General features: G+C 36.8%; 2 protein-coding genes across 3 annotated transcripts in view; one reads left to right on the top strand and one right to left on the bottom strand.

Moving 5' to 3' along the window:
- Positions 1-25,314, top strand: part of LOC5564378 — a 136,108-nt gene that overhangs the window by 25,726 nt on the left and 85,068 nt on the right. Inside the window, exons 2-3 of one of the 2 annotated variants that reach the window (XM_021838087.1) lie at positions 1,981-2,016; positions 21,981-22,021. The gene's annotated coding sequence lies outside the window, so the exon portion shown is untranslated. The remainder of the gene's footprint in view (positions 1-1,980; positions 2,017-21,980; positions 22,022-25,314) is intronic. The other variant, XM_021838088.1, reaches the window with a different exon arrangement.
- LOC5564381 (probable cytochrome P450 304a1) lies at positions 865-14,862 on the bottom strand. The gene is made up of 3 exons (XM_001648676.3): positions 14,121-14,862; positions 1,660-1,934; positions 865-1,603 (listed from the first exon to the last, which is right to left on the bottom strand). The coding sequence occupies exons 1-3, from the start codon at positions 14,771-14,773 to the stop codon at positions 978-980; spliced, it is 1,554 nt and encodes a 517-aa protein (XP_001648726.1). The 5' UTR covers positions 14,774-14,862; the 3' UTR covers positions 865-977.

Raw genomic sequence — 25,314 nt, 5'->3', positions numbered from 1 at the left:
CTCCAGACAATCCTCGAGCAATCTAACGCTACTTCTTTCTCTTAGCATTACGCTCCCACTGGGACAGAACCAGCTTCTCAGTTCAGTTTTCAATGAGCACTTCCACAGTTATTATCTGTCAGCTTCCTTTTCCAAAGTTTCCATTTTGCATTCGTATATCATGTAGCAGGTACGATGCAGTACGATGCAGGTACGATACAGTCAAGGGAAAATTACCATCAGCGCACCAGTATCCGCTCATGCCCCTATTTCCGCTCACTAGTGTAAAAATTGGTTTTTCGTGTCAAAAACCAGCATTTTTCGCACGGATATATTCTAACAATATTAAGAACTTTCAAATGAAGTCATGTGACATTATTTTCCTTTGATGAAATAATTCCATATATTGAAAACACAAGACCTCGTGAGCGGTTATTGGGTCACTAGGAATTTTTGTGTGTTCCAATAACCGCTCATGCAAAAAATTTAACAAAATTTTAAAGAAATGTTGATTTTAGTATACAGCATAGTAAATAAAAAAGCATAGTCATAAAAAATATTAGGATAAATAACGAAATTCGAAATAATGCATTTTTTAGTAAGTTCGTCACGAAATGTATTGTGAGCGGAAATAGGAACACTTAGATGCAGTAACAAATGCAATTACATATTTTTTTTATGAAAGTCTTTCAAATTCTTTTTTGTCGCTGATTACCTATACTTGGAGCTTGATCGACACAATTGTTATTTTGTAATGAACATTTGAACACATAACTTCCCTTAAATGAGTGGAATCTGGTGCACTGATCGTACCACTCAAACAAAACACAAGAAACTGAAATTCAAGCCTTTAAACTTGACCCTTTTTGAATGAAACACGGTTAATGGGTACTATATTCTGTCAAGTACCGTAATATGTTGATTTCTTTATTAATAAATTCAATGATTTCTAGACTTACAGTCTACTCTTAATCTAACCTCAAAATTCACCAGCACCTTCATCGTGGTTCAAATTTGACCCAATAATCCGCAGGCGATATAATAATCCCCGTTGATCGCTTCCCCATATCCGGTAGCTTATCGCCCAGTCGCTGCCGTATATTGAAGTTCTGCACCAGCGCCGAAACGATCAGAAACATCGTATTCCGGGCGAAGGTTTCTCCGGCGCAAAGTCGTTTCCCGGCTCCGAACGGTACCGATACGTCCTTCGAGAGCGAAAGCTCTCCCCGGTAGTTTAGGAATCGTTCCGGTCGGAACCGCTCCGGATCGCCCCAGATGTCCTTCTGCATGTGAATCGAGTCCAGCCCTAGGACCAGAATGGTGTCCTTTGGAATGTCGTACCCGCGTAGGGTCGTGTCCTTCATGGCCATGTGGGCAACTCCCGACGGTACCAGCGTATCGATGCGCATTGCTTCGCGAAGGGTTGCTTCCGTGTAGGGGAGGTTGATTCGATCGTCCAGCGTCGGGAGTCTACCGTGTCCAACGACGTCGTCGATCTCGGCTTGCATCTTCTGGACCACCTCTGGATGCCAGAGAAGTCGCTCCAGGAGTAAAGCAATCTGTGTCGTTGCGCCGGAAATGGCCGGGAAGAAGAAGTCCACAATGCCTAGAACTAGTTGATCGTCTGCAAGAAGAATTCGTTTTGGATAACTCGGTAGTTGATAAGATCGCTGAACTCACGTTGAAAGGTGAACCGATTGTCCTCGGTTCGTGGGACCGTTTTCTTCATCTCGGTGAAGTACAGATCCAGGAAGCAGCGCACGTGGCCTTCCTCGTGCGTTTCCAGTCGCTTCTGAATGATGGACTCGATGAAGCGGTTCACGCCGAGGCTTCCCTCGCGGATCGTCCGGTAGCGGGTTCGGTTGGGGAATAAGTGGCGCATCCAGGGTAACAGGCTATAGATGGTCCCGTAGTCGTCGCCGGTTCTTTGGAACATCATGGCGTACTTGCCGGTTCTGGAAGAATGGATAAGTAATTGAATCTTTTCTTGTTTTGTTGCAGGTTCAGCAATATCTAGAGGGCAGATAATTGACCAAGGTAAGTGCCAATTTTTAATGAGCTTGTTCAGTATGTTACAAACAATAGAGTAGTTACGATAAAATAAATTGAATGAAGAGTTACTGGACAAAAATGTTGTCTTTGCTCATCTCATGAGAAATTATTTTAAGATTTGGTCAAGAATATTCCAAAGATCTTGCAAGGATCATGATTTTTTCGTTAAATGTTACAATCAAATTAAATAATATTCTCACCCTGAATCTTCTCAAGAATTCTTCGAATGTTTCGTCCAGAGATACCTTCATGAATTTCCAGGGAACACCCTTAAAATTCTTCCAGATAATTTCATGGTATTTCTTCTATAATTCTTCCGGAAAGCCATCCAAGGTTTCCTCCAGAGTTTCTAAAAGAACAACTTCATCTACAAATTTCGCGACAACGTCCTCAGCAATTCACCAAGGATTTTCTCAAGGATCACTCAGAAAATATTTCCAAGAATCTTTCACGGACTTCTTCAAGATTGTCTTCGATATTTAACACAACAGGAATTTTAGAAATAATATCTCTAAATGCCTCTCCCAAAAATCATCAAAGAATTCAAAAACATATTTTTTTCAAAAAACACGAAGATAGATTGGTAGATTGCTCCAGGAACTATTGTCAAAGAATTGATCAATGACACTTCCAGGAATTTTTACAATAATTGTTTAAAGCAATTATTAGCTGGATGATTACCGAAAGAATTTCTTTGAAGATGTTTTAGTGAAATCATCTAGAAATTTCTCCAGGAATTCTTAACAAACTCTTTCGAAGTTACCAAAATTCCTTCAAACAACCAGAAATCTTTTCAAGGATTCCTCCAGATTTTACTCTAAAATTTCGTACATGAAACACTTTAGGATTTATCGAAGGATTCGATTTGAAATGTATCCATGCGGACGTCTGAGACTGCTCTTGCGATTGCCAAAACAAATAATGAATTGCTCTGGACACTGAACCAGAAGTTGTTCTAGGAAACATTGAATACCTATAGCATCATCTATTATGACCAAACGATAGTAGTTCAGAGTTGGTAACAAAAACAAACATTTACAACAAAGAACAGACATATTAGAACGTGATATTCATAACATTGATTAGCCCTGTCGGAAATAATGCCAGATATTCGCGCAGAATATTTCTTCACAAGGTATTTTGCTTAAGAAGACAAGCTTTCAAGAACTCCCAATATTATCGGATATTTCTCAGACTTACTTCAGAAATTCTCTGATTTTTATCAGGAAATTGTTCCAAGATTTGTTTTCCAATATGCTTTTCTAAAGAATTCTCAATCCGAGCACTTTAAAAAAAATTGGGGTCTCAGAAATGTATAGCAAATTCCATCAGTTTCTTTTTGATTCTCTGTACTTAGAATGTTTCGAAAAAAAAATTCTAAGGCTTTAAGAAATTTCTCTTTAAGGAATCCGCTTAAAATTACTATATGTGTTTTTTTATTTTTAAAATTCTGATTGTATTGTGAGATAGCCAAGAACGCTGAAAGTATCACTCGAGAAATCTCTGGAAAAAATTAGAAGTAGTTATCTTTGGACACATTACAAGTTGCAGAAACGACGTAATGTCGAGAAGAAAATGAGAAAGAGAATTGGAATTGTAGATTCTGATTGACAATTTCAAATTCAGATTCAGTATGTCAATTATAGAACTGGAGTCACATCACAGGTTCGAATCTGAGAGTCAAAATGTGGAAGTATGAATCCCAATCCAACCCATCATTTTTGTTGTTGTCGTAAACAAGCAATGTAGGGATTGCTATTGTAAATCCAGCATTTTTTCAGCAAACCTAAAATTGTTGATCATGCTGCAAAAGCGATTTTCAATAAAATAACAGCTGCAGTACTGAAAGCTTCCTTCCAAATGTTGGAAGCGCTTTCCGCTAGGATCCGAAATTTTTGCCAAGGGTCGAAAAAACGTCTATCAAAAAGCTGGAAAAGCTTACAGACAGAAGCTGCAAAAGTTTCCAGCAAGAAGCTGAAAAAGCTTCCTGCTAAAAGCATCAAGGGTTTTAGCAATGAGCTGGAAAGGGATCAAGACAGAGGCTGAGAACGATTTCAGCTAAATGCAAGGAAAGCTTGAAAGATTCATGACTGAAGCGTAAAAAATCAACTAGATCCTGGAAAAACCAACGGTTCGAATCTTAAAAAGCTTACATTTCAAATCCAGAAAAGGTTCTACACAGAAGTTGCAAAAACTCTACTTCTCTACTGATTACATACGTACATCCAGAAGGTATCAACCAACAGCTAAAAGCTAAAGCTTTCAGCCATAAGAATTCCAGTCGAAGCTCAAGCCGAAATTGGAAATGCTTGAGGAAAGAAGTTGTTGAAGCTTCCAGATAGAAATGGGGAATGCTTCAAATTACAAGCTGGAAAACTCTTCATCCTGGATACTGGAAAAGCATTCAATCGAAAACTGGAGATCCAATCGGAAGCTGGAAGAGCTTCTCTCACTATATAAATACACCAAACTTATTCGAATAAAAAAATCAGCATGAGCAGACCGCGTGTTCCGGTCCTTAGGATTTCAGGACAGCTTATTGGTTAAACTGAGCGGTTCCACGCGCAATCGTCCATAAAATGCTGAAATCTGACATGTACCATTCCGATTTGGATGAAACTGCGCAGATGTATTAAGTATATGAGACGAAAATTATCTCATACAATTGGGGATCGTTTAGAATCGAGAGTAACTTCTGATGAGGGCGTATGTATTTTTGGCACCACCATTTAAAAAAAATTGTACCTCGGAAACCGTTTGTTATAGAAAAATAGTGTCTGAGGAGGGATGGTAGACAATCAAATAGGCTTTGTAAAAAAAATATACACTGAAAAAAATAATTTAATTCTCATGAAAAAAATCGATATTAAACCTTATACACAAATTGCAAAAAATAGGTATCTTCGATTTTTTTCAAATTTTTTCTGTAAAATTTCAATGTAAAACCAAATGTTTTAAGCACAGTTTCAACATGGTGCAATCTAAAATAAAAAAGTTTTTCTAAGAGCAACTTTTGGTGCATTTCTGAAAATTCAATTCTGGAATAATGCAAGAAACGGGCGTATTTTCTTAAATTTTATGATATTAATATAATTCAATCCCAAATATCTTGAAGCGGTTACTTATAGGAAGATCATTGATATTAGAATTTTGAATTGTTTTTGGATAAAGAATCATATTGCAGCATCAAAACACCTTTTCTATAACCAGAAATTGAATTTTCAGAAATACACCAAAAGTTGCCCTTAGAAAAACTTTTTTATTTTAAATTGCACCATGTTGAAACTGCCCTTAAAACATGGGATATTAATGTGGAAAGAGATAAACGTAACATTGTTGGTGGAGCATCTGGAGTAACTTATGAAACGGGCGTATTTTCTTAAGTTTTATGATATTAATATAATTGAATCCTAAATATCTAGAAAACGGCTAGTTTTAGGAAGATCATTGTTATAAGCATTTTGAATTGTTTTTGGATGAAGAATCATATTACAGCGTCAAAACGTGTTTTCTACGGCCAGAAATTGAATTTTCAGAAATGCACCAAAAGTTGCTCTTAGAAAAACTTTTTTATTTTAGATTGCACCATGTTGAAACTGTGCTTAAAACATCTGGTTTTACATTGAAATTTTACAGAACAAATTTGAAAAAAATCGAAGATACCTATTTTTTGCAATTTGTGTATAAGGTTTAATATTGATTTTTTTCATGAAAATTAAATTATTTTTTTCAGTGTATATTTTTTTTACAAAGCCTATTTGATTGTCTACCATCCCTCCTCAGACACTATTTCTCTATAACAAACGGTTTCCGAGGTAAATTTTTTTAAATGGTGATGCGCCCTTATCAGAAAAAAAATCAGGAAAAAACTTATTCTATTATATCGAAATTATGTGCAAAATTCCATTTGAATCCAAGGTAGTCGAGTTTCATCGTTTACCGATTTGGTGTGGAACCGCTCAGCTTTTAGTAGTATTCAAGATAATCAGAACTCCAAGATGATTTTTTCGATCAAATCTTAAACTAATATCTCATGTGATTTTTGATAGATTCAAATTAAAAAACAATAAATAATGGTAAAATTCCCACGGGTTTTTGAATTTCAGAAAATGTTGTCTGAAATATATATCTTTAAGTCTAATTCCTTTGCTGTCCTGAAATTTCCAGGACTTCCTGGAATCCTAAGATTCTAGATTTTAACAACCATCTGTTCCCGAATAGATATGAAAACTTATCCCACAAAACATGTGGATCTTAGAAGTGAAAGCGAGTTGACAACTTGTACCCACTTCCAGCTGCTGGCAAAAAGTATAGAGGTCCACAAGCAAACTGCCACGACTTACAACGCACGATCAATCTTACACAAGTCGATATCCTCAGAGTGAAAACGTATCGATGTTTGTTTGACGTCATTTGAGCTTTCGGTCAACATCAGTCCAACACAAAAGTGAATGCTAGGCATCAATTCTGTTTATGCTTACTTTCTCACAGCAAACAAAAGCAATGATGTGACAGTTCTCACAGCAAACAAAGAAAATTTTATCAACATTACACTACTGCGCAGGCAATTGAATTGGTCTATACACGGCATAAAAAATAACAAGGCAGGCTCTTTACTGGTGTAAACATCTAGATTCATTATGAACATGACGTCATTTCTATCATACCATATGGCATCCGGACCATCATTGTTTTCGCAAATTTGTTCTAGGTGGATAGGACGTCGTCAAATAGCTTTCAGTTTTCGCAATATATCACCTTCTCAATAAAGTACACCGGGGGTCTATACACAACTAAAAATATGTTGTAATTTTATGTTTATTTTCATGCACATATTTGGAGCATCAAAATAAACTGAAATGTCAACGATAAATCGCTTATTTTTCAATCAAATGCACTTTAAATTTACACGATCATGTAATATTCAAGCATCTTTGGTTAAAAACTAAACGATATGCCGTAAAAATAGATGAATTTGGTTTATTTTTACTCTAGGCCCTCAGTTTACACTACATTGGAATTTAAATATTTTTATCTGTGTAGAGCTAAGTGAGATTTGAACGCACGAACACTAGCATATTCTCGTCATACACTCAGAAACACGGGTAGTCACAGAATTACTAAATTTTTAGTAAATAATGACTATTTTCTATCTGCCTCTCTTTCATTTCGTAGGGAATTTTATTTCTGTTTGTCAATTCGCATGGGTTGAAGCATCGCTAAGCTAAACAGCGTTGCAGTTATAAATACAGTAACATAGAATCAAATTGAATGCACAACGCCACTTAATTTTTTGCAGATTAAGGCGCCATCCACACATTACGTAACGCTGTATGGGGATGGGCAGTAAGCTCAAATGTTGCGGCTCATACATTTTTTTTCAAACAAAGACCGTTACGGAGGAGGAAAGGGGTCGAAAATTGAACAGTTTAGCGTTACGTTATAAGGGGTCATGCACAAATAACGTCACGCTCCAAGGGGGGGGGGGGGGGGGTTGATTCAAACCAAGCGTGACAAGCCTTACAAAATTTTTCGAATGACTCATATAAAAAACGTGACAAGGGGGGGGGGGGGTCAAAAAAGTCAAAATTTAGCGTGACATCGTTTGTGTACCATCCCTAAATGGACGCTGCCTGTCTGCCTGTTTCGTTTCCATTTATTTCATCGAATATTTTTTATCAAGTCTCACTGTGGCAGCATTTTGGCTGTGAAAATTGACATGCCATGGTTATAAACTTGCAGCAGGTGCGATTCTAATTAAGAACCAACCAAACAAACAAGAACTTGCAGCGTGACGTCATTGTTAATTGGTTCATAATATTATGCTCTGCAAGGAAAATCCACAGAACGCAATTATTGGATAATATGAATTTCAGAATTGCGTTTGAATTGCGCGTAATATTGTCTGCGCGTTACTGCCACCGCTTGATGTTGATTTAAAATTAGCGCCGGAATATTATCCTTTTTATTCGCTCCTGATCCACACTATCCGTCCGCATTCAAACAACACGCATGACTTTTGTCGTCACGAAAGGAAGAAATCACAAAAGAGGAAAAGATGGACACACTGTCCTCTAGTTAGTGCCGACGACTGTAACACATTACTCGCTACACACTGATTTACTCTCCTTTGAAAGAACTGAAATCAACGGCACCAGTGCCTGTCAAAGTTTACAGGTACCGTCGATGGGGGTGACAATGGGTCTGGGGGGTGAGATTGGGTCAAAACGGAAAAATATGATTTATGAAATATTTCAGCTAATAACGATGATATTACTAAAATTAATAATTCATATGTTAGGGAACATATTATTACACATAATTCATCACAATATACATTTTTAGAAATAGTAGTTTTTGTTTACTATATCAATAAACTTGTATGTTGAATTTAGATAAAATTTACAACATTAAATTTCTCCTGTGCAAAGTATCACGCATGTACTTTAACCTCTACCGTTATATTAGTAGAAGGTTTAAAGTCTTTTCATTACACTTCTTCACACGTATTTTCTGGAATCTATTTGATTTTTCAACAAAAATTTTATTTTTTTCGGTACGGTGTCTAAAACATCAAAAATGGGTGTGAGATTGGGTCAAGCAAGAACGACAGTAAATGAAATTGCAAGTCCACTTTTTTGGCATTTTACGGTGCCGGTAGTTCTCTTTTTCATTAAGATGTGTTTATTCTTTCTAAATACAGCATCTCTGAAACATCAAACTAGTCTACTTGAGGATTCCGTACATTGAATAACAATGCAACGCATTTTGACAACTTCTCAATCCAGCAACTGTGTTTCGTGCGCAGCAACATCGTAAATTTTTATCAAATGGATTGTTTTTTTTTTAATTTAATCATTTATCAGTGTTTTCATTTAATAGAAACATCTCACGGAAGTACAAATGAGTTGGATCGCTGAAATACTGGGATTATGACGTCAACTTCTGCCTGAAATTTATTGATCGTGGAATGTCGCACCGAAATTTAACTATTTGTGAAGGTTTAAAATAATCACTGTTTCAGTACACCTTTGGGGAAACTGAATAGGCTTCATGGCAATGGGGATGAGACTTTGAAGACAATTCGAGGGGAAAAAAATAGAAAATTTATGTAAACTTGACGATAAATGTTGTGTTTACTTATTTTTCTCATAGCTCTTAAATTTTTTGGTATAATCGTTGTTTTAAGTGGGTTTATCATACTTGTGAAACATCTTAGATGTCTTTTCGTCTTGTTTGCATCGTATTTCATCAATATTCTTCAGCTGTGAATGGTTTTGCAACCATATTATCAAAAACAAGTTATTTCAATTACAGTGACCCAATGTCACCCCCTCTATGGGGTGAGATTGGGTCATTTTTCATTCACTTGTGGTGCCGCTGTGAATAAATATTTTCCTTTAATGTTTTGAACAGTTGTTAATGTACCATCAAAGTACATACACACCAAATTTGAAGTTTATTGGAGTTAAATTGCGATAGTTATTCAATAAATAATTCGTACACATCCCTTTTTGACCCATTGTCACCCCCAACGACGGTACTGTCGTCGAGAGTGACATTAGGCCAAATTATAATCTGAAATATCTCAGCAAGCATTGGGAATATTAAAAAAACTTTAATGTAGTATTCCTCACGGCATGTGACATGTGACATGTGACGTCACTTCTATCGTACTATATACCATTAGGACCACTACATCATTTTCTTCACAAATTTGTTCGAGATAGATAGGAATGGCGTAATCAAGTAGCTGTCAGTTTTCGGAATATATCACCTTCTCAATATTGTAAACGTGGTAATCCTTGAAATTATCTACAACGACAGTCGAATTTCGTTCGTTGCACTATCTTTAAGTTGGCTACGTTTCAATTGGGCTCCCGCTAGTTGGGCTGTGGCCCTCCAAAAAAGAAAGCAAACGTCATTTTCAGAAATAATACGCAATTTAATAATGTTTATAGCTCCGTTTTTTTTTTTTTTTTTTTTGTTATTTGACGGCTCGATACTCAGCCCGATTAGTCAAAATCTTGCACTAAGTGGGCTATAGGTTTAGCGCAACGACGAAGCTTGATTGTACCATCAAAATATTAGATTCGTGGAACTAGTAGTTTATTTTTAATAAATCTTCGAAAAAGCTTGAAAAACGCCTTTTTAAATTGTCACTTTTGAGGCTTCAAAGATAATCTCGCTTTAAAGTGTACGAATACTATTTTGAAATACTATTTTGAAATTCCTGTCCATCGTATTATCCATCATATTGGAAAGCTCTAGAAAACTTGAAAGGAAAACGATTCTCTTGATTTGTTCTTATTGCGTATCAATTCTACACGCAGCGAACTGGACTATAGAAATTCATATAATTTGCCTTAAGAATGATGGAACGATTATTGCAATACGAAAGCTGTAGGTATCGTTTTAGCTTCACCCCACATTAAGGCGTCGATAGACAAGGGGAGTGCGTACAAGCCTATCGATCGGAAGGTTCTTCGTTCGATTCCAGGATGCCGCGAAAACTATTTTTGTTTTCAAATTTCGGTTTTATGACGTAAATTTATGAATTTCAATCCGATGTCTTGTGGCACATTTTCATAATTCATGGATTACTATGTTTATCGATAGTTCACTTTCCTGAGTGTAGTTTGTTTGGCGCAATGTCACCCCCTCGAAGGGGTGAGTTTGTGCCAATTTTCATACGTTTCCTATTTAAAGATAAATAATCAAATTTCAACCATTTGTTCAGCATTTGCAAAGTATTCTCATATTTAGCCGAACATACCATGCAAATTGCGAAAGTTGTGGAAAAATGAATGAGGACTTACGCATTTTTGGCCAAATCTCACCCCCAAACGACGGTACTTGCGCAGTTGTTTTCAAATTTCTTTAAATGCAAAAGGTAAATAATTTCACCGTGAATTGAAATATTCGCTGAATGGCTCGGTATGGTTGTGGTCTGTAAAGGATGCTGCTTTTGAATGCTCTATCATCATGTTATTACCGAGAGAGTGAATGATAACATTAAACAAAATACCGGTTGCGATGTTTCACGATTTTTTGTTCCGAATATTGTTCGATCGGATCAAAATCCAAACTTTGCCAGTAAAATTTATTTGCGTTCATATTATTCTCAGTGTATGAGAAAATCAGAATAGACCCTTTGTAAATCAATTTACTTAAGACTTGACACATAAACATCATCCTCTGATTCGCGACTATGAAGCTGCTGATGTTTTCTTCTATTTTCTGTGAAAAAAACAAGAAGAGATGTTTTTTGCTTTTTTTTTCACGCACACGATGACAGTTCCTTACAAGGTTTTCCGTTGATGCGAATGCTTTGTGGAATCTCTTTTTGCTTCGTAGTTGCGAATTGCCTGTAGAACAACAGGAGTGTTGCCAAAGTAGTTAACCTTTTAAAAGACGTATATTTTATATGTTTCTCAGTATATTGATGTTTATGCGCTACAATACGCAGATAAGGAAAGTATTGATAGGCTCAATTATTACCAATGCATGCTTTGTTGCCTAATTCCAATAAATTGATTAGTTGTGTTCGGCTTTTTCAATGAGTTTAAATTGTGAATAATAAATACACCGCAATTGAATATAGTTTCCTGGAAACCTTGTCCAGTAATAAAAAGTGATTGCCGAGAAAATCAAAGTGCATTAATTTTGATTTGTGATTTGAAGCATTAAAATTAAGTATTTTAGAGTTCTTTATATACAAATCGAAAGTTTAATAATGCATAAGTGATCGGTGCGTTGCTTCTGTGAAAAAAATTGGAATTGAAGCGGAGAATTGGATCGTTAAAGTAGTGAGTTTTTCTTAAGCTTTTTTTGTGTTGTTTTATTCGGCAGCTCACGAATGACGACAATTTCGTAAGCATTTTTTTCGTTTATAGATTAAACCCATGTTATATAATATTTTTGTGAAAGATGAGATTCACATGGAAGATTATAGTTCAAGGAATATGTTGAGTATATTGAAGTCAACTCTTGTTCCGTAGATAAATTTAAACAAGGACGATAAGTTAGTGCTGCCGAAAATACCCTCAGGGTGCCGAAGCCATCATTTACCCTATCTTTTGAAAAACTATTAGAGAAATTCAAAATTCTTAAGTTCAAAATTCCTTGAATCAAAAATAAAACATTTTCCGGACGATATTTTTTGAATAATTTCTAGTGGAACTCCTGAAGGAATGGTGTTTCATTTCTTAATGGAACTCCAGGAGAATTTTATGATGGGATTGCTCAAGGAATCCTCAAGGCGGGAATCCATTAAGTCCATACTATTCAAAAGTTGATAGGAACTTTTGGAGAAATCACTTTGGAAAAAAAGTCTGGTGGAATTCTTATAGATATTTCAAGAGACTTCAAAGATAAATTATTGAAGAAATCTTTTGAGGCATCCTAGGAAGGATTCCGGTTTAAATCTGGGAAGGAATTGCAGAAGAAACATAAAATTCTCGGAGAACTTTTTTGAAGAATATCTGAAGCTATTGATAAACCCAACCTTAACATTTCTTTGAGCATTAATTATTGAAGTTTTCATAGAAAACTTAGGTGAGTAGCTAGCAGGCTTTATAAATATACGACAATGAGAAAATATTTGTTTTAACATTGAGCCTATACATAGCTAGCTCACTCGATTTCGATTTATGACTATATTGAGTGATAGCAAACGTTTGTATTGTTCTTTTTGATTGGTGGTTGAATCTTCAAGAATGTTGCTTTTAGTTTATAAATCACCATTATAATAATGACTGCAAAAATAAATGGAAGCAAACAAAATTTTTCGTTACATCGAGGTAAAATTTACGTTATATCGAGCTACGTTATAAAGAGGTTACGTTATATCGATGTTTGACTTAGATCAACGCCTAGCCGAACTATTAATCCAGACAAGGCTCCATCAACAAACAGTATCGTAAGAAAACCCAGAAATTTGCCACTCTAAATGAGTCTGTCCAGGATTTCAGTAGGTCTCCCACGAAATATGCCAAATATTCGCCAACTTATACGAATTACGACATTATAGCCCAGATATTTTCTAAAGTTACCTAAAAACGTTATAATCAATTTACTAATAACCATTTCAGTGATCGCTCAGAAATAACATTGAAGAAACTGATCAATTATTGATTCGATTCCCGTTGAAATTTTAGCAAAGTAGTCAAATGGAAATCTTTGCATCTCACCAAAAATCTTTGCAGTACCCTTCTAGAAATGCTTCGAACATCTTATTCGTTTACTATCTTCCTACCAACTTACTAAAAATTAGTCATGATGCGAAGTACGAGTGACAGACAGTCGTGCATCTCGTAGAAAAAAAAATCTAGTTTCGCCCATACTGCCCCTACTCGCATAAAAGTCCCATGTTCTATGGGATTTTCTATACAAGTAGGACTGTTTTGCGAGTTTTTTGTTTGAAATTTAAATAAACCGGTAATCTTTACATGTTTTTCCGGGATGTTCGAACTCTGATGATGTTGAGGAGTATTATCAAGCCTGGCTAGAAGAGACTGCAACTTTCTTCAAGAAATATAAGAGGTATACGTATCTGTTATCTGTAATTCTGTTTTCATCGTGAGTGATGTGGGAAGAAAAAATCAGTTTTAGACCACCAGAATTGAAAAAGGACACACCCAAACTTCCAACCCAATTCCTTCAAAAATTTCTCCATCAATGTCTTTTGGAATTTCCTTATTGTGTGTTTGCCGAAATGTTTCTAGAAGTTTCTTGAGCAATTCGTCCTGAAGTTTCTTCAGTTCATCACTCATGACTATCTCCGAGGAGTTCTCTTGATATTTGTCCGTGAATTCCTCCAAAAATGCTTCTTAAACTACTTCTGCGAATCCCAATGAAAAATCCTTTTAATATTTGTAGTTTTTTTTTCAAAATATTCCTTAGAATCTTCTTATGTGATACCTCTATAAAATACTTCAGAAATTCCAGTGGAAACCATTTTGGTATTTTGAATTTCTTCAACCAGAACCACTCAAATTTCTTCAAAGACTCATCTTATTTCTTCAAAATCACTCAGAAGCACAATATTCATCACCCCACTCAACAGTATCCATCCAATTCACACTTACTCGAACAACGCCCCGGCCTCGTCCCGATTGATCCTTTCACCGGTTAGCACATACAAAAACGCATTGGCAAAGCACGCGAAAAACACATTCGGAACCATCGCACAGCCATCTTTCGTCATAAACTCCGTCTCGTGCTCATGCCTCGGCCCATACCGGAGCATCTCCACCAGCGTCAGAATCTCCGCGTTGGTTTCCGCTTCCAGTTCGTCAAATCTCCTTCCAAAACCATAATCGCGCAAATAGCGAAGAATAAACCGTCTCTGCTCCTTCCAATCAGGGCCCTGCGTGAAGAAAATACCCCGCAGCAGGAAGTTCTTCTCGCGCATCCGCGCTATGAACAGATCCGGACGGCCGTCGAACTCCACCCGGTTCAACACTTCCTTCACGGTGGCAAAATCATTCACGATCACCGTTGGGAAGTTTCCCAGATAGATGCCCAAGATTTTGGTCCGGTAGTACTCGCACAGCTTGTTGGCCGCCCTGTGCAGATGATAGAAGTTGATCAACAGCATCACGGCGTAACCGCCGAGCAACGGAAACTTCGGAGGTCCATCGGGGAAGTTCTTCGGTCTGTCGAACAAGAACCGGTGGCAACGATACGCGATCAAACCGATCGTCACCAGCCACAAGAAGATCGTCGGCGTCACGAACATAACTTGGATTTACAAACAAGGTACACTACTTTGAATTTTCGGAGTTTCGAATCCGATGGAAAAATTGCGACGGAAGTCCGGCAGTGACTGAAAGCCCCGACGGCATCGTTGGTCAACTTATAGACTCACAAAGGGCTCTGCGCTATTGATGACGCTTCCGACTGGCCAAACAAGCTTGAAGGAGTCTGATAAGCCGCGCACCACCACTGAGAGTGCTTGCCATACTGTGCGTGTGGACTCCTTTCGGTTTCATGCGTTAGCAGGTCAAGCCTCCCGCCGGCCGAGCGGGCAGAGGGTTTCAAACTGCTTTCTTTGTGTGACGGCGTATACGTGTTTGAGCTGTGAATGTGCTTAAGTAACAACTAGTTTGCTTATTAGCCTTCTTCGACTTATAGGACAGTGTAGGGCATGTCTCGTCCAAAATGCTATCGTGTCCTATTCAGAATTCCGTTCAGGATTCAATGCTGTATCTTGCTGTTTTAAGATTCAGTTTAAAATACTCCTCAAGGATCTATTAATAATTCTACTCATGCCACTGTCCAGAACACTGTACAAGCTTTCATATAAGATTGCAACTAGAAGCAAGAAACTAGCTATAAGCTAGAATCTTGAATTTAAAAGTTATAAGTAAGAGGCTAGAAAGCAGAAGCTTGAAGCTAAATGTCATGAGCTAGGAGATAGAAGCAAGAAGCAAAAAGCTAGCAATAAAATGCTAGATACTAGAAGCTAGAACCTAAAAAATAGATGTTGGAAGCTAGAAGCTAGGTGCTAAACTCAAAAAGCTAGGAAAGTGAACTAAACAACTAGAAGCCAGAAACTAGAAGCTAGAAAGTAAATACTATAAATTAGAAGCTAAAAATAGAAGCTAAGACATTAAAACTACATGATGAATAAACGCCAAAAGCTCAAAGTTAGAAACTAGAAGCTAAAAATTAAATGCTCAAAGCTGGGATCTGTAAGTATAAGATAGAAATCTCAAAGCTAGAAATACAGAAGTTAGCCCACAGAAGCCAGAGGATGCAAAAAGAAACTAGGAGAGAGAAGCCAGAAGACGAATTCCACCCAGAATGAGTCGAAAAAAAATTGAAATCGTGTTCGATAACCTTCGATTTGGATTAAGATTTGCACATGCTTCTGGTATAGTAGAATAAGCGTTTTCCATTAGAGATGGGCAAAATGGCTCATTTTACTGAACGAATCTAATCCGAATCACTCATTTTAGTGAACCGGATCTTTTGAACGGTTCAGTGGCTCAGCGGCTCACAAAGAAAGAGCGAACGGAAATAGAGCGGTTCACTCCCTGTCGCGCGGCATGTCGTATTTTCGTATCTTTCGCTCTCTCATTCTTCGTACATTCTCCCACAAAAACTCACGATATAGGGTGCCTGGGCCGATTTCCCCTACCCGAACCAAAAGGAAGAAGCAAAATGTGCTTTGCCATTCCAGTTGGCACTTTTTCTCGCTATCATTCATCTGCCAGTATGCAAGTGGGCCGGAAAATTGGTTGTTTGGCTGTGTATGCTTAGAGTGCGGAACTGCAGCAAACTGTGTTTACGTATATGCCGTGGCGCGCAAAGCAAAGCACGCGTTATAATAAAGTTAACAAATGAACGGAGGAGTAGGTATAGAGGTGAATTATCGTTTCGTTCGTTTTCCGAGTCATTTTTTGTCTGACCCATGCTGATTAAATGAATCGACTCTCGCCAAAAAAGAGCCTCGGATCACTGGCTCTTTTGAGTGATTCGAATCTTTGTAACGGCTCCGAAATTAAATACGTTTTGATGATACAATGGGATTCTTTAAATCATTCTAAACCATAATGATTATCATGATCACTTCTCTAGAAGTAGCCATTCTTGAATTTTATCAAGCGTGATTAAAAAAAATTGAATAATAAAATAGGCCATTTTTATTAGTTATTCGCGATTCTCCATCATGAAAAATGAGTAATTAGAGATCAATATGCCCTATACTCTTGAAATCGTAATGTTCTTGATGAAGAATGGCGAATAACTAATGAAAATGAAATTGACATGGAATTTATCAGAAACTAAAATCTAGAAGCTGAATTTGAATACTAGAGGCCAGGAGTCAAAATTAAGGAGCCAGATACAAGACGCTCAAAAGTAGAATATAAGGTAAAAAAAACTAGAATTCAAAATTAAATATCTACAATCTATCTATCATCGAATTCAAAATCTATCGAAAAGCAAAAAGCTGAAAGATAGAGTCTTAGAAGTAAAAACTATAAGTAAGGAGCCAGAAACCAGAAGCTGTAAATAAGAAAGCAAGTAGACTAAAATTCAAATCCCAATAGCCCGCGCTACTTTCTTTCATAATCTACCTTGTACTTTTATGCTACCATATTTCGCCCATGCTCGCTCACTGCCATTTTATCCATATTTGTTGCTATATATTAGACCATATGATTGCATGTTGACTGAGGTAGAATTATTCAAAATATACCAGCCGAAAAAAAAATATTTCGCTAAATACCTACTTTTAAAATGTCTTTGAGCGAAATATGGGTACATTACGGTATACAGGGTGGCCACCGAACCGGGAAAAACGGGAAAAGCGGGAAAAAGACGGGAATTTGAATCCATCGGGAAAAAGACGATTCTATTTCTTGTAGAAATAATCTACTTTGCTACACTATACTTCTTAGAACTGTTTCACTTCACTCATTGATTAGCAATGTTTCGAAATATTTTATGATTGTTTTCCTCTTACTATTGACTTGATTTTTCTCTTACTTATCTGACTCGAAGTTTTGAATTAGAGTTTCAAAACTTCTTGCGGACAGTTTAAGCACTCAAAATTTTCTTTAGTTGCTTTAAATAAATCAATAAATCCAAATGTTCTTGAAAATCATTCATAAGAACTTCTAATGTGTCATTCGTTACCTAATTGACCAAAAGTTGTATAAACAAGTTGAGATACATGATTTAACACCGTTGGCTTTGTTTGCTTTATTTCATCCTTACCTTAAACTCTTCATTTCTATGAAGATAAAAAAAAGATTATGTATTGAAATACTTTTAAACATTGTAGTAAGATGCACAAAAAAGGCATATTTATATAAATAAAAATGGAGTGGTGTTTGTATGTCACGAAATGGCTTGAAAACGGCCTAGCGGATTTTGAAAATTCTTCCATTGTTATGTTCCTTAAGTGTTCCGACGTGTTTGTGTAGGGGGACATGGAGCAAGAAAAACACCCGGGGCAAGAGTGCCACCTCTCATTTCACGTAGTTCAAATCAATTTTTTTATGTTTAACGCAGGATAAGTATGAATTGAGTACTAATTGAGGGTTGTGTAAATATTACAGTTAAAAATGTTTAGTACAAAAAATTAGAAGAATGTCTTTAACTCACCAACGGAAAATATGCGAAATATTATAACAATGTAAGACTGGAAAACAAGGTTTGACTCTCAATAAATACAAAACATATTGATTTTTCTGCACAGTATTGATGATTTTCAATTGATGATAGCTGTGAGGAATTTTTTTCGAAAAAGTCCTTTTGACATTAAATTTTACATATATAATAAAAGTATGTCTTATGGGACAAGAGGGACACCGCAATTTTATCATATAAAATGAAATGAACTTTTATTTTTCTTGTTTAATATTGCATTCAATCAATGTTTCATACTAAATAAAATCAAAATAAACCATCTTGGACATTCAAAATGGTTTCTGAAAATGTTTACCATTATTGTTACAGTCAAATGAGATGAAAACTAAATTAATTTCTTAAAATTTTTTTTAACTATAAGTCAACTTTTATCCCTCAGTTTTTATCTTTACTTACTGTACAATTTATCCTTTAGGCGGGGAAATAATAATATACAAATTTTGTGGCATTTTGCTCTGGTGGTCTTCTTGCCCCATGCGAGTGGCACTCTTGCCCCGTGCCTCGTTTAAAAACCTCATAAGAAGGGACATTTTCAAAAATCTCAAATCATCATGTGTTTCTTATATTTTTGTAATCTATCGATAACATCATTTAGAACAAGAGCTGAGCTTGCCCCTACACTGGAATAATCTTCAAAAATTGTGCCAATCAACCATGATTTGAACCTATATATCTTAAGGTGTCCTTCTTGCCCCCAGCCCCCCTATATAGAAAGCCCAGGATATTGAACGCAAAAGTCGGAAAAACGGGAGTGAACGGAACTGTCATTTTGTACGGGACGTTTTATGGCGTTTTTCAACAGCCTACTTGATAGCAAGACGAAGTTTGCTGGGTCCACTAGTCTATATAAATGAAAATGGAATGGTGTTTTTATGTCACGAGTTGGCTTGAGAACAAGACGATCGATTTGAACAATTTTTTCACTTTTGTTTTCCTCAAGGGGTTGGACGTTTTCGTGTGAAATAATATTTCTCAAAATCCTCCGAGAAAGTTGAGAAAACGAATACTATAAATTTGACACAAATTTAGGGATTTTTTTAACGCCCGCTGTACGGCCTACTGGACAATGCAACGTTTGCCGGGACAACTAGTTGTTGGTAAACATGGGCTTGGTAACTTTAAAAAAACAAAACCCTGTCAAAGTGAATTAAAAGTGCCAAGAATAGAATAACACAAAGCTGAATGAGGGTATAAGTGACAAAAACCTAGTTTTGAGAAAAAAGACTTAAGTTTTTTTTTCAGTTATTTTCCATTTTATACTAATTGTGTGGAAGCCAAAAACAAGCCAATCTTCTACAAATAATATTATTTTTCCGATTGGTCGTAAAAATTTCCTTAAAATGCCATTGAGCTTGAAGTAGATTTTTTTCAGTTTGGGCCCCTCAATAAAAAACCGGGAAAATAATGAAATTTGTACCGGGAAAACCGGGAAAAAAGCGGGAATTTCAAAATGAATATTTGGTGGCCACCCTGGGTATACTAGCAAATGCGATTTGTTTTGTGTTTTCCCCCATAATTTAGAGTTAATTATCGCAATGTAATTTCTTACATAATGATCGTATTTGCTTTCAGTTAAAAGCAAATGGAAGCAGTTAAAAATTCTTCCTCTTTCTCCTTGCAAATTTGCGTCTTCCTCCTTGCAGTGAATCTTGGTGCATAATTCTATAGGCTCCAGAGAAATTTTCACAGACTCTTAAATAATTTTTCTTATTTTTCAGATTTTTCGAGGGAAAACTTCAGGAACTCCTCTAATAATTTATCTAGAGATTTCTTTTAAAATACGTTCTGAATTTTCACAAGAATCACTCTGAATTGTTTTTCATTTACTCTTCCAGCATTTCTTCCAGCGATTTTTCCACTAACACTTCAATCGATTTCCCTATTAGAGTTGCTTTAGCAGACCTTCCAAAGATTTCAAAAAATCCTAAATGTTGATTCTTGAGTTTTTGAAAGAATTCGTCAAATGATTGTCCAGTAAATTCCAAGAAATTTCCTAAAATTTCTCAAGGAGTTCCTACGTTTATTTTTACAGTTCTTGTTTCAATCATTTCATGAATTCATCAACGATTTGTCGCAGAAATTGCTACAAAATTTCTCCAGTGCTTATTCCAGGAAATTTATTAAGAACTCTTCAACGAATTCAAAACGGAAATCTTGGATAAAATCCCAGCGAAATAGATGGTCACTTCATGAACTCGTAGAAAACTTAGAAATTTCTTGAGAAATTTGTGAATGAATATTTGAAGCGATTCCTTAACAAGTCAATGGTGGAATCTCTAAAGTAATGTCTGAAGTTAAACTTAATAAAATTTCAAAATGAACTATTAAAGATATTTTGAACGGAGGATTTCCACCAGTAGGCGGTTTCACAATCAATAAATGAAATCCTTAAGAAATCTTCGGAGCAACACTTAAAGGAAATTTTAGAACAATACCTAAATAAGTGTCTAATGAAGTTTCTGGATTTATTTTCTTTTAAATGCCCACAATAATGTTATCGTTACAAGCCTTGCTTAGAAAAAAATGTCAGGCCGTATTTTTTTGAAAAAAAAAAAAATCTTTCAAAGACTCTGGTTCCTGTTTGGTCTATTTAATCCTATTTGGTCTCTTATAGGACCGAAGTGGGGTCTCATTTTGGTTTCTTTTTTCAAGCATGAGGTCTCAAAAGTTCCTATTCTTAAGTCACTCAGTCGCTACCTGCCTTGTCACGCAGGAACAATTAAAATACAATTAGGTTACTTGGATTGGGGCCTTCCTTAGCCGTGTGGTTAGAGTCCGCGGCTACAAAGAAAAGCCATGCTAAAGGTGTCTGGGTTCGAATCTTGGTCGGTCCAGGATCTTTTCGTAAAGGAAATTTCCTTACTTCCCCGGGCATAGAGTATCAACGTATCTGCCACACGATAAACGAATGCGAAATTGCAACTTTCGCAATGAAAGCTCTCAGTTAATATCTGTGGAAGTGCTCATAAGAACACTACGCTGAGAAGCATGCTCTGTCCCAGTGGGGACGTAAATGCCAAGAAGAAGAGGTTACTTGAATGTATGTTATATCATTGTTGTGTAAGAGATATCGAGAAATTCAAAGTCTTAAAGCATAGCTTGGGACGAAAAAAGTTGTTAAAAGCTCAGTAATCAAGCTCCAAACTCGTTGGTCGTACACAGCATAAGTATCTACAGATCTGTATATAATAGTCATTACGAGATTCCACACTTGAAGACCTTAGATACCGGATTTGAAAGAAATTTCTTGTTGATCTTCCATTGAAATCAATGGCTGATTCGTGGCGAAATTTCTCCTGAAATTCTCTGTGGCTTCTTTTTTGAATCTTCAGTCAAGGATTTTTAGCTGATTTATGCCGTGATTTTAGCGGATTTAATGAGAGTTGCAATGGATGCATGCGAGTTCCTTCTGAGGTTTCTTCCCAGCTTTTAAGTGAGTTCCTTGCATTATCCCCGGCGGATTCCTGATGTGACCCACAGCGAGTTTATAGAGTGAACACAGGTACTTCAGTAGAGATCCCCTGTGGATTTCTGAAGAGATCGTCGATGAGTTTGTTGTGATATTGTTGGCATACTCATCGCTTTCGGTTTTGGATTTATTCATAAACAAAATCATTGGCGGGAAGATTCTCAAGGATTGCTGGTAAACTCCTTCACGTTTCCTTCCATTTGTTAAAATTAAGCAGGTTTCCAATATGTTACAGTAATAAAACGACACCCCTTCATTAAAGAGAAAAACAATAGAACTAACATTTACTATTTACTATTTTTTTTTCAATTTACAGGTTTAAGAGTCCGCATGCTAGATACATCATATTTCTAAAAAGTAAGTAACAAAGTATAAAGGCCCAACCCGTTCCGTGATAAATTATTGTAAGCAAAATTTGAAAGCTCTTTGCAAGATGGTCGTTATGTTCCAAAGTTTGAAAACCCCTGTGTTTCCTATTCGGTTCATTTGTTCAATGTAGTGTCACTAAGTTGCACATTTACCTTCCTGTATTTGCTTTTCCTTCGAAAGCGATAGAGGCACTGGACCTAATCTGAACGCCGCTCGTTTGTTGCCGTTAGATTTTACTGCTGTGTTGAGTGAGAATCATATTTGGAAGGAGCTTGTCTCACGTGAGACGAAGTTGTCTCGCTACTAGAGCTTCCTAACTGTAGCCGGTGCGCTACAGTTTCAGAGCGTTAGCTGTGTTTACTCATATTTTAAACTGGTTAAGCGGCATCTAATTAATCGATTAGCGGTGAGGAAGTGCCTAACCGTCGTCTGACTGGTCGTCCGGTGCTATATGCTTGGCTCATATTCGAGTGCTTGACTTATGATCATGAGCATGCGAAGGAATCTCTCTATAAATTAAGAAATCTCGTAGGTTCCATAATAACTCTTCTGAAGCTAGACAATTGGAGGACTAACTTCTGTTTATGATAAATATTTTTGCTAGCAGATTTGTAATATCAAATCATTTCAAAAGTTGCCTCACAAGCTTCTTAAGCCTCATAAGCTTGAAAGCTTCTCCCCAGAAGCTTGAAAGTTTCTCGTCAGAAGCTTTGAAAGATTCTCGTCAGAAGCTTATGAACGATATGTCGGCATTATGAGGAGAAAATTAAAAAGAAACAAATATTTTGCTCTTCTCGCCCACAAGTTCTGGTTATTTATGATAATATTTGTTTTAGAACGCCTCCTCGACATTGTTGAAAATATCTCTTGATAAATATGTGCATTTCGACCTCGAATGGACTTGACTTCAAGTGGTCGAGAAGATACCAGCCACAAGTGTCTACTTGCATTCGACGACTAAGACAAGTACTGGGGACACTGAAAGCGGTCAACGGGGTTTGAGGTCGAAATATACGTATCTGTCATTGAACCTCAAATAAGACACAGTCCCTTCCCTGTACTAACTACGCCCGTTACGATTCCACTAGGAAAAAGATGATAATTATTAACTAGGTTGCAGCGAGATAACACTATTGAACAACGAAAGTCAAAGGTTCGTCCGAAACGGGGTGCGTTTAGTAACTATTTGTGTTAGCAGCTAGTGGGCTTTGATGTTGTTTTTGTTGACTGTTGATTGTAAACATATTCGGGTTTTCCCGAAACCCGAACAAATCCGGTCATATTTTACTGCGAAGCAGTTGAATCCGAATATTAAGTAGTTGTTTTTCTCTAGCTTGAAGATACTCGAAAACAGTCAACCTGGAAACTGTTTATCTATTCTTGAAAGAGCGATATTTCAAGAGCCATTTGTACTTTGGGTTGCCTTGTTTGTAGGCAACAATGTGAAAAGAAAGACTCTGAAGGTGCTTAGGGTAGGTGTACCAATTATGGATGCAATATGTCAACAGTAGTGATAAAAATCAAGTTGTAATTGCGTTTCTAAGACGCAAGCATGACTTGTTGGTGTCAATTACTAGTTTAAAGCCTTGCGAATCTGTTGATTTAAACAGTTTTAGTACTAAATTGACTTTAAGCTTCTAAAAATGGATTTTAAAAAGCGTTGTATTTGTACCAATTATGGCAATAGCGTTCCTAGCATTCGACATAAAAGAGTACCAATTATGGACTATCGAATATTTGCACGAAATGAACTCAAACGCCATGAAGAGCGAATGATAATGCAACGCAAATATGTAATGAAGATATTTCTCATAAAATTTTCCAAAAATTTTAGGTTAAATAGATGTTAAATCAATTTTTTGCAATGGGTTCATGGGAGAAAATTAATTTTCGAAAAAGAAGTCAAAATGTAGTGTAAATGCAAATTATGATACAAAACAGCATTAATGATCTCACATTACCTTTCCAGTGCCAATTTTTAACGAAAAAAGAGGGAAAATTCAAAAATCTAGTGTCGCTGAAAACCCCTCTCTACCATGAAATTAGCATCTTCCGCTCGCGAACGTTTTCGAACGTGTGATTGAAAAATCTTAGTAATTGAGTACAAAACATGAAGATAATGCCTTACCGAACCGTCCCGTCGTGGAAGTCACCCGTAAAATAGATTTACTTCTTTTATTTCACTGATCAAAAAATGTAAACAAACCGCCTCCAGAGTATTGCCATAATTGGGCTCTCTTACACTCTTTGTACCAGTTATCGACATAGTGGAAATAACACGATTTCCAACTTAAAACAGTAGAATTGATTGCATACCAGCTAAATTTATTCATTTGTTCTTACTAGGCAACATACATTCATCGTTTGAAACAGTTTATCCGGATGAAAACATACATTTCGTAACGGAGGTCTCTTAGCCAACTGCTAAGAAGGTGACATATATGTGAGGCAAAATTTTCAAATGTTCATTTTTCGAAGCTTATTGCACGAATGTTCTTTTCAAGGTTTAGTTACCATCAAAAATTAATAGTTTAATCATTCCTGTGAATATAAGCCATTATAGTCTAGTGAAACAATAAGAAAAATCTCTTTTTGTTCCCACTATTGCCATAATTGGTACTACAGCCATAATTGGTACTTCTACCCTATATAACAATGTTTATTAAGCCTTGAATAAGTATTTGTACAAAGAACACACGTTCATCGGTGTTGCTCATATCAGTATTTGAAATTTGGATGCTTTTTCTTAGAAGGATAGAAGCTTCTCCTCAGAAGATTGGAAGATGCTCTCCAGAAGCTCAAAAGCTTCTCTCCAGAAACTTGGAAGCTTCTCTCCAGAAGCTTGGAAGCTTCTCTCCGGAAGCTTGGAAGCTTCTCTCCGGAAGTTGGAAGCTTCTCTCCGGAAGTTGGAAGCTTCTCTCCAGAAGCTCGGAAGCTTCTCTTTCGAAGCTCGGAAGCTTCTCTCCAGAAGCTCGGGAGCTTCTCTCCAGAAGCTCGGGAGCTTCTTTCCAGAAGCTCGGGAGCTTCTCTCCAGAAGCTCGGGAGCTTCTCTCCAGAAGCTCGGGAGCTTCTCTCCAGAAGCTCGGGAGCTTCTCTCCAGAAGCTCGGGAGCTTCTCTCCAGAAGCTCGGGAGCTTCTCTCCAGAAGCTCGGGAGCTTCTCTCCAGAAGCTCGGGAGCTTCTCTCCAGAAGCTCGGGAGCTTCTCTCCAGAAGCTCGGGAGCTTCTCTCCAGAAGCTCGGGAGCTTCTCTCCAGAAGCTCGGGAGCTTCTCACCAGAAGCT

This window comes from Aedes aegypti, chromosome 1, assembly GCF_002204515.2.
Source record: "Aedes aegypti strain LVP_AGWG chromosome 1, AaegL5.0 Primary Assembly, whole genome shotgun sequence".
Taxonomy (NCBI): domain Eukaryota; kingdom Metazoa; phylum Arthropoda; class Insecta; order Diptera; family Culicidae; genus Aedes; species Aedes aegypti.
The sequence above is the reverse complement of the archived record's forward strand: the minus strand, read 5'-3'. Positions and strand labels throughout refer to the sequence as shown.

What these genes read in the sequence shown, in the direction of transcription:
- LOC5564381 (XM_001648676.3), bottom strand. Translation starts at nt 14,773, where the DNA reads ATGTTCGTGACGCCGACGATCTTCTTGTGGCTGGTGACGATCGGTTTG. An exon ending in GAGGCCGGGGCGTTGTTCGA is followed by an intron (nt 1,935 to 14,120) that starts GTAAGTGTGAAT and finishes CCATTCTTCCAG; the next exon opens with AACCGGCAAGTACGCCATGA. An exon ending in CAATCGGTTCACCTTTCAAC is followed by an intron (nt 1,604 to 1,659) that starts GTGAGTTCAGCG and finishes TTCTTCTTGCAG; the next exon opens with ACGATCAACTAGTTCTAGGC.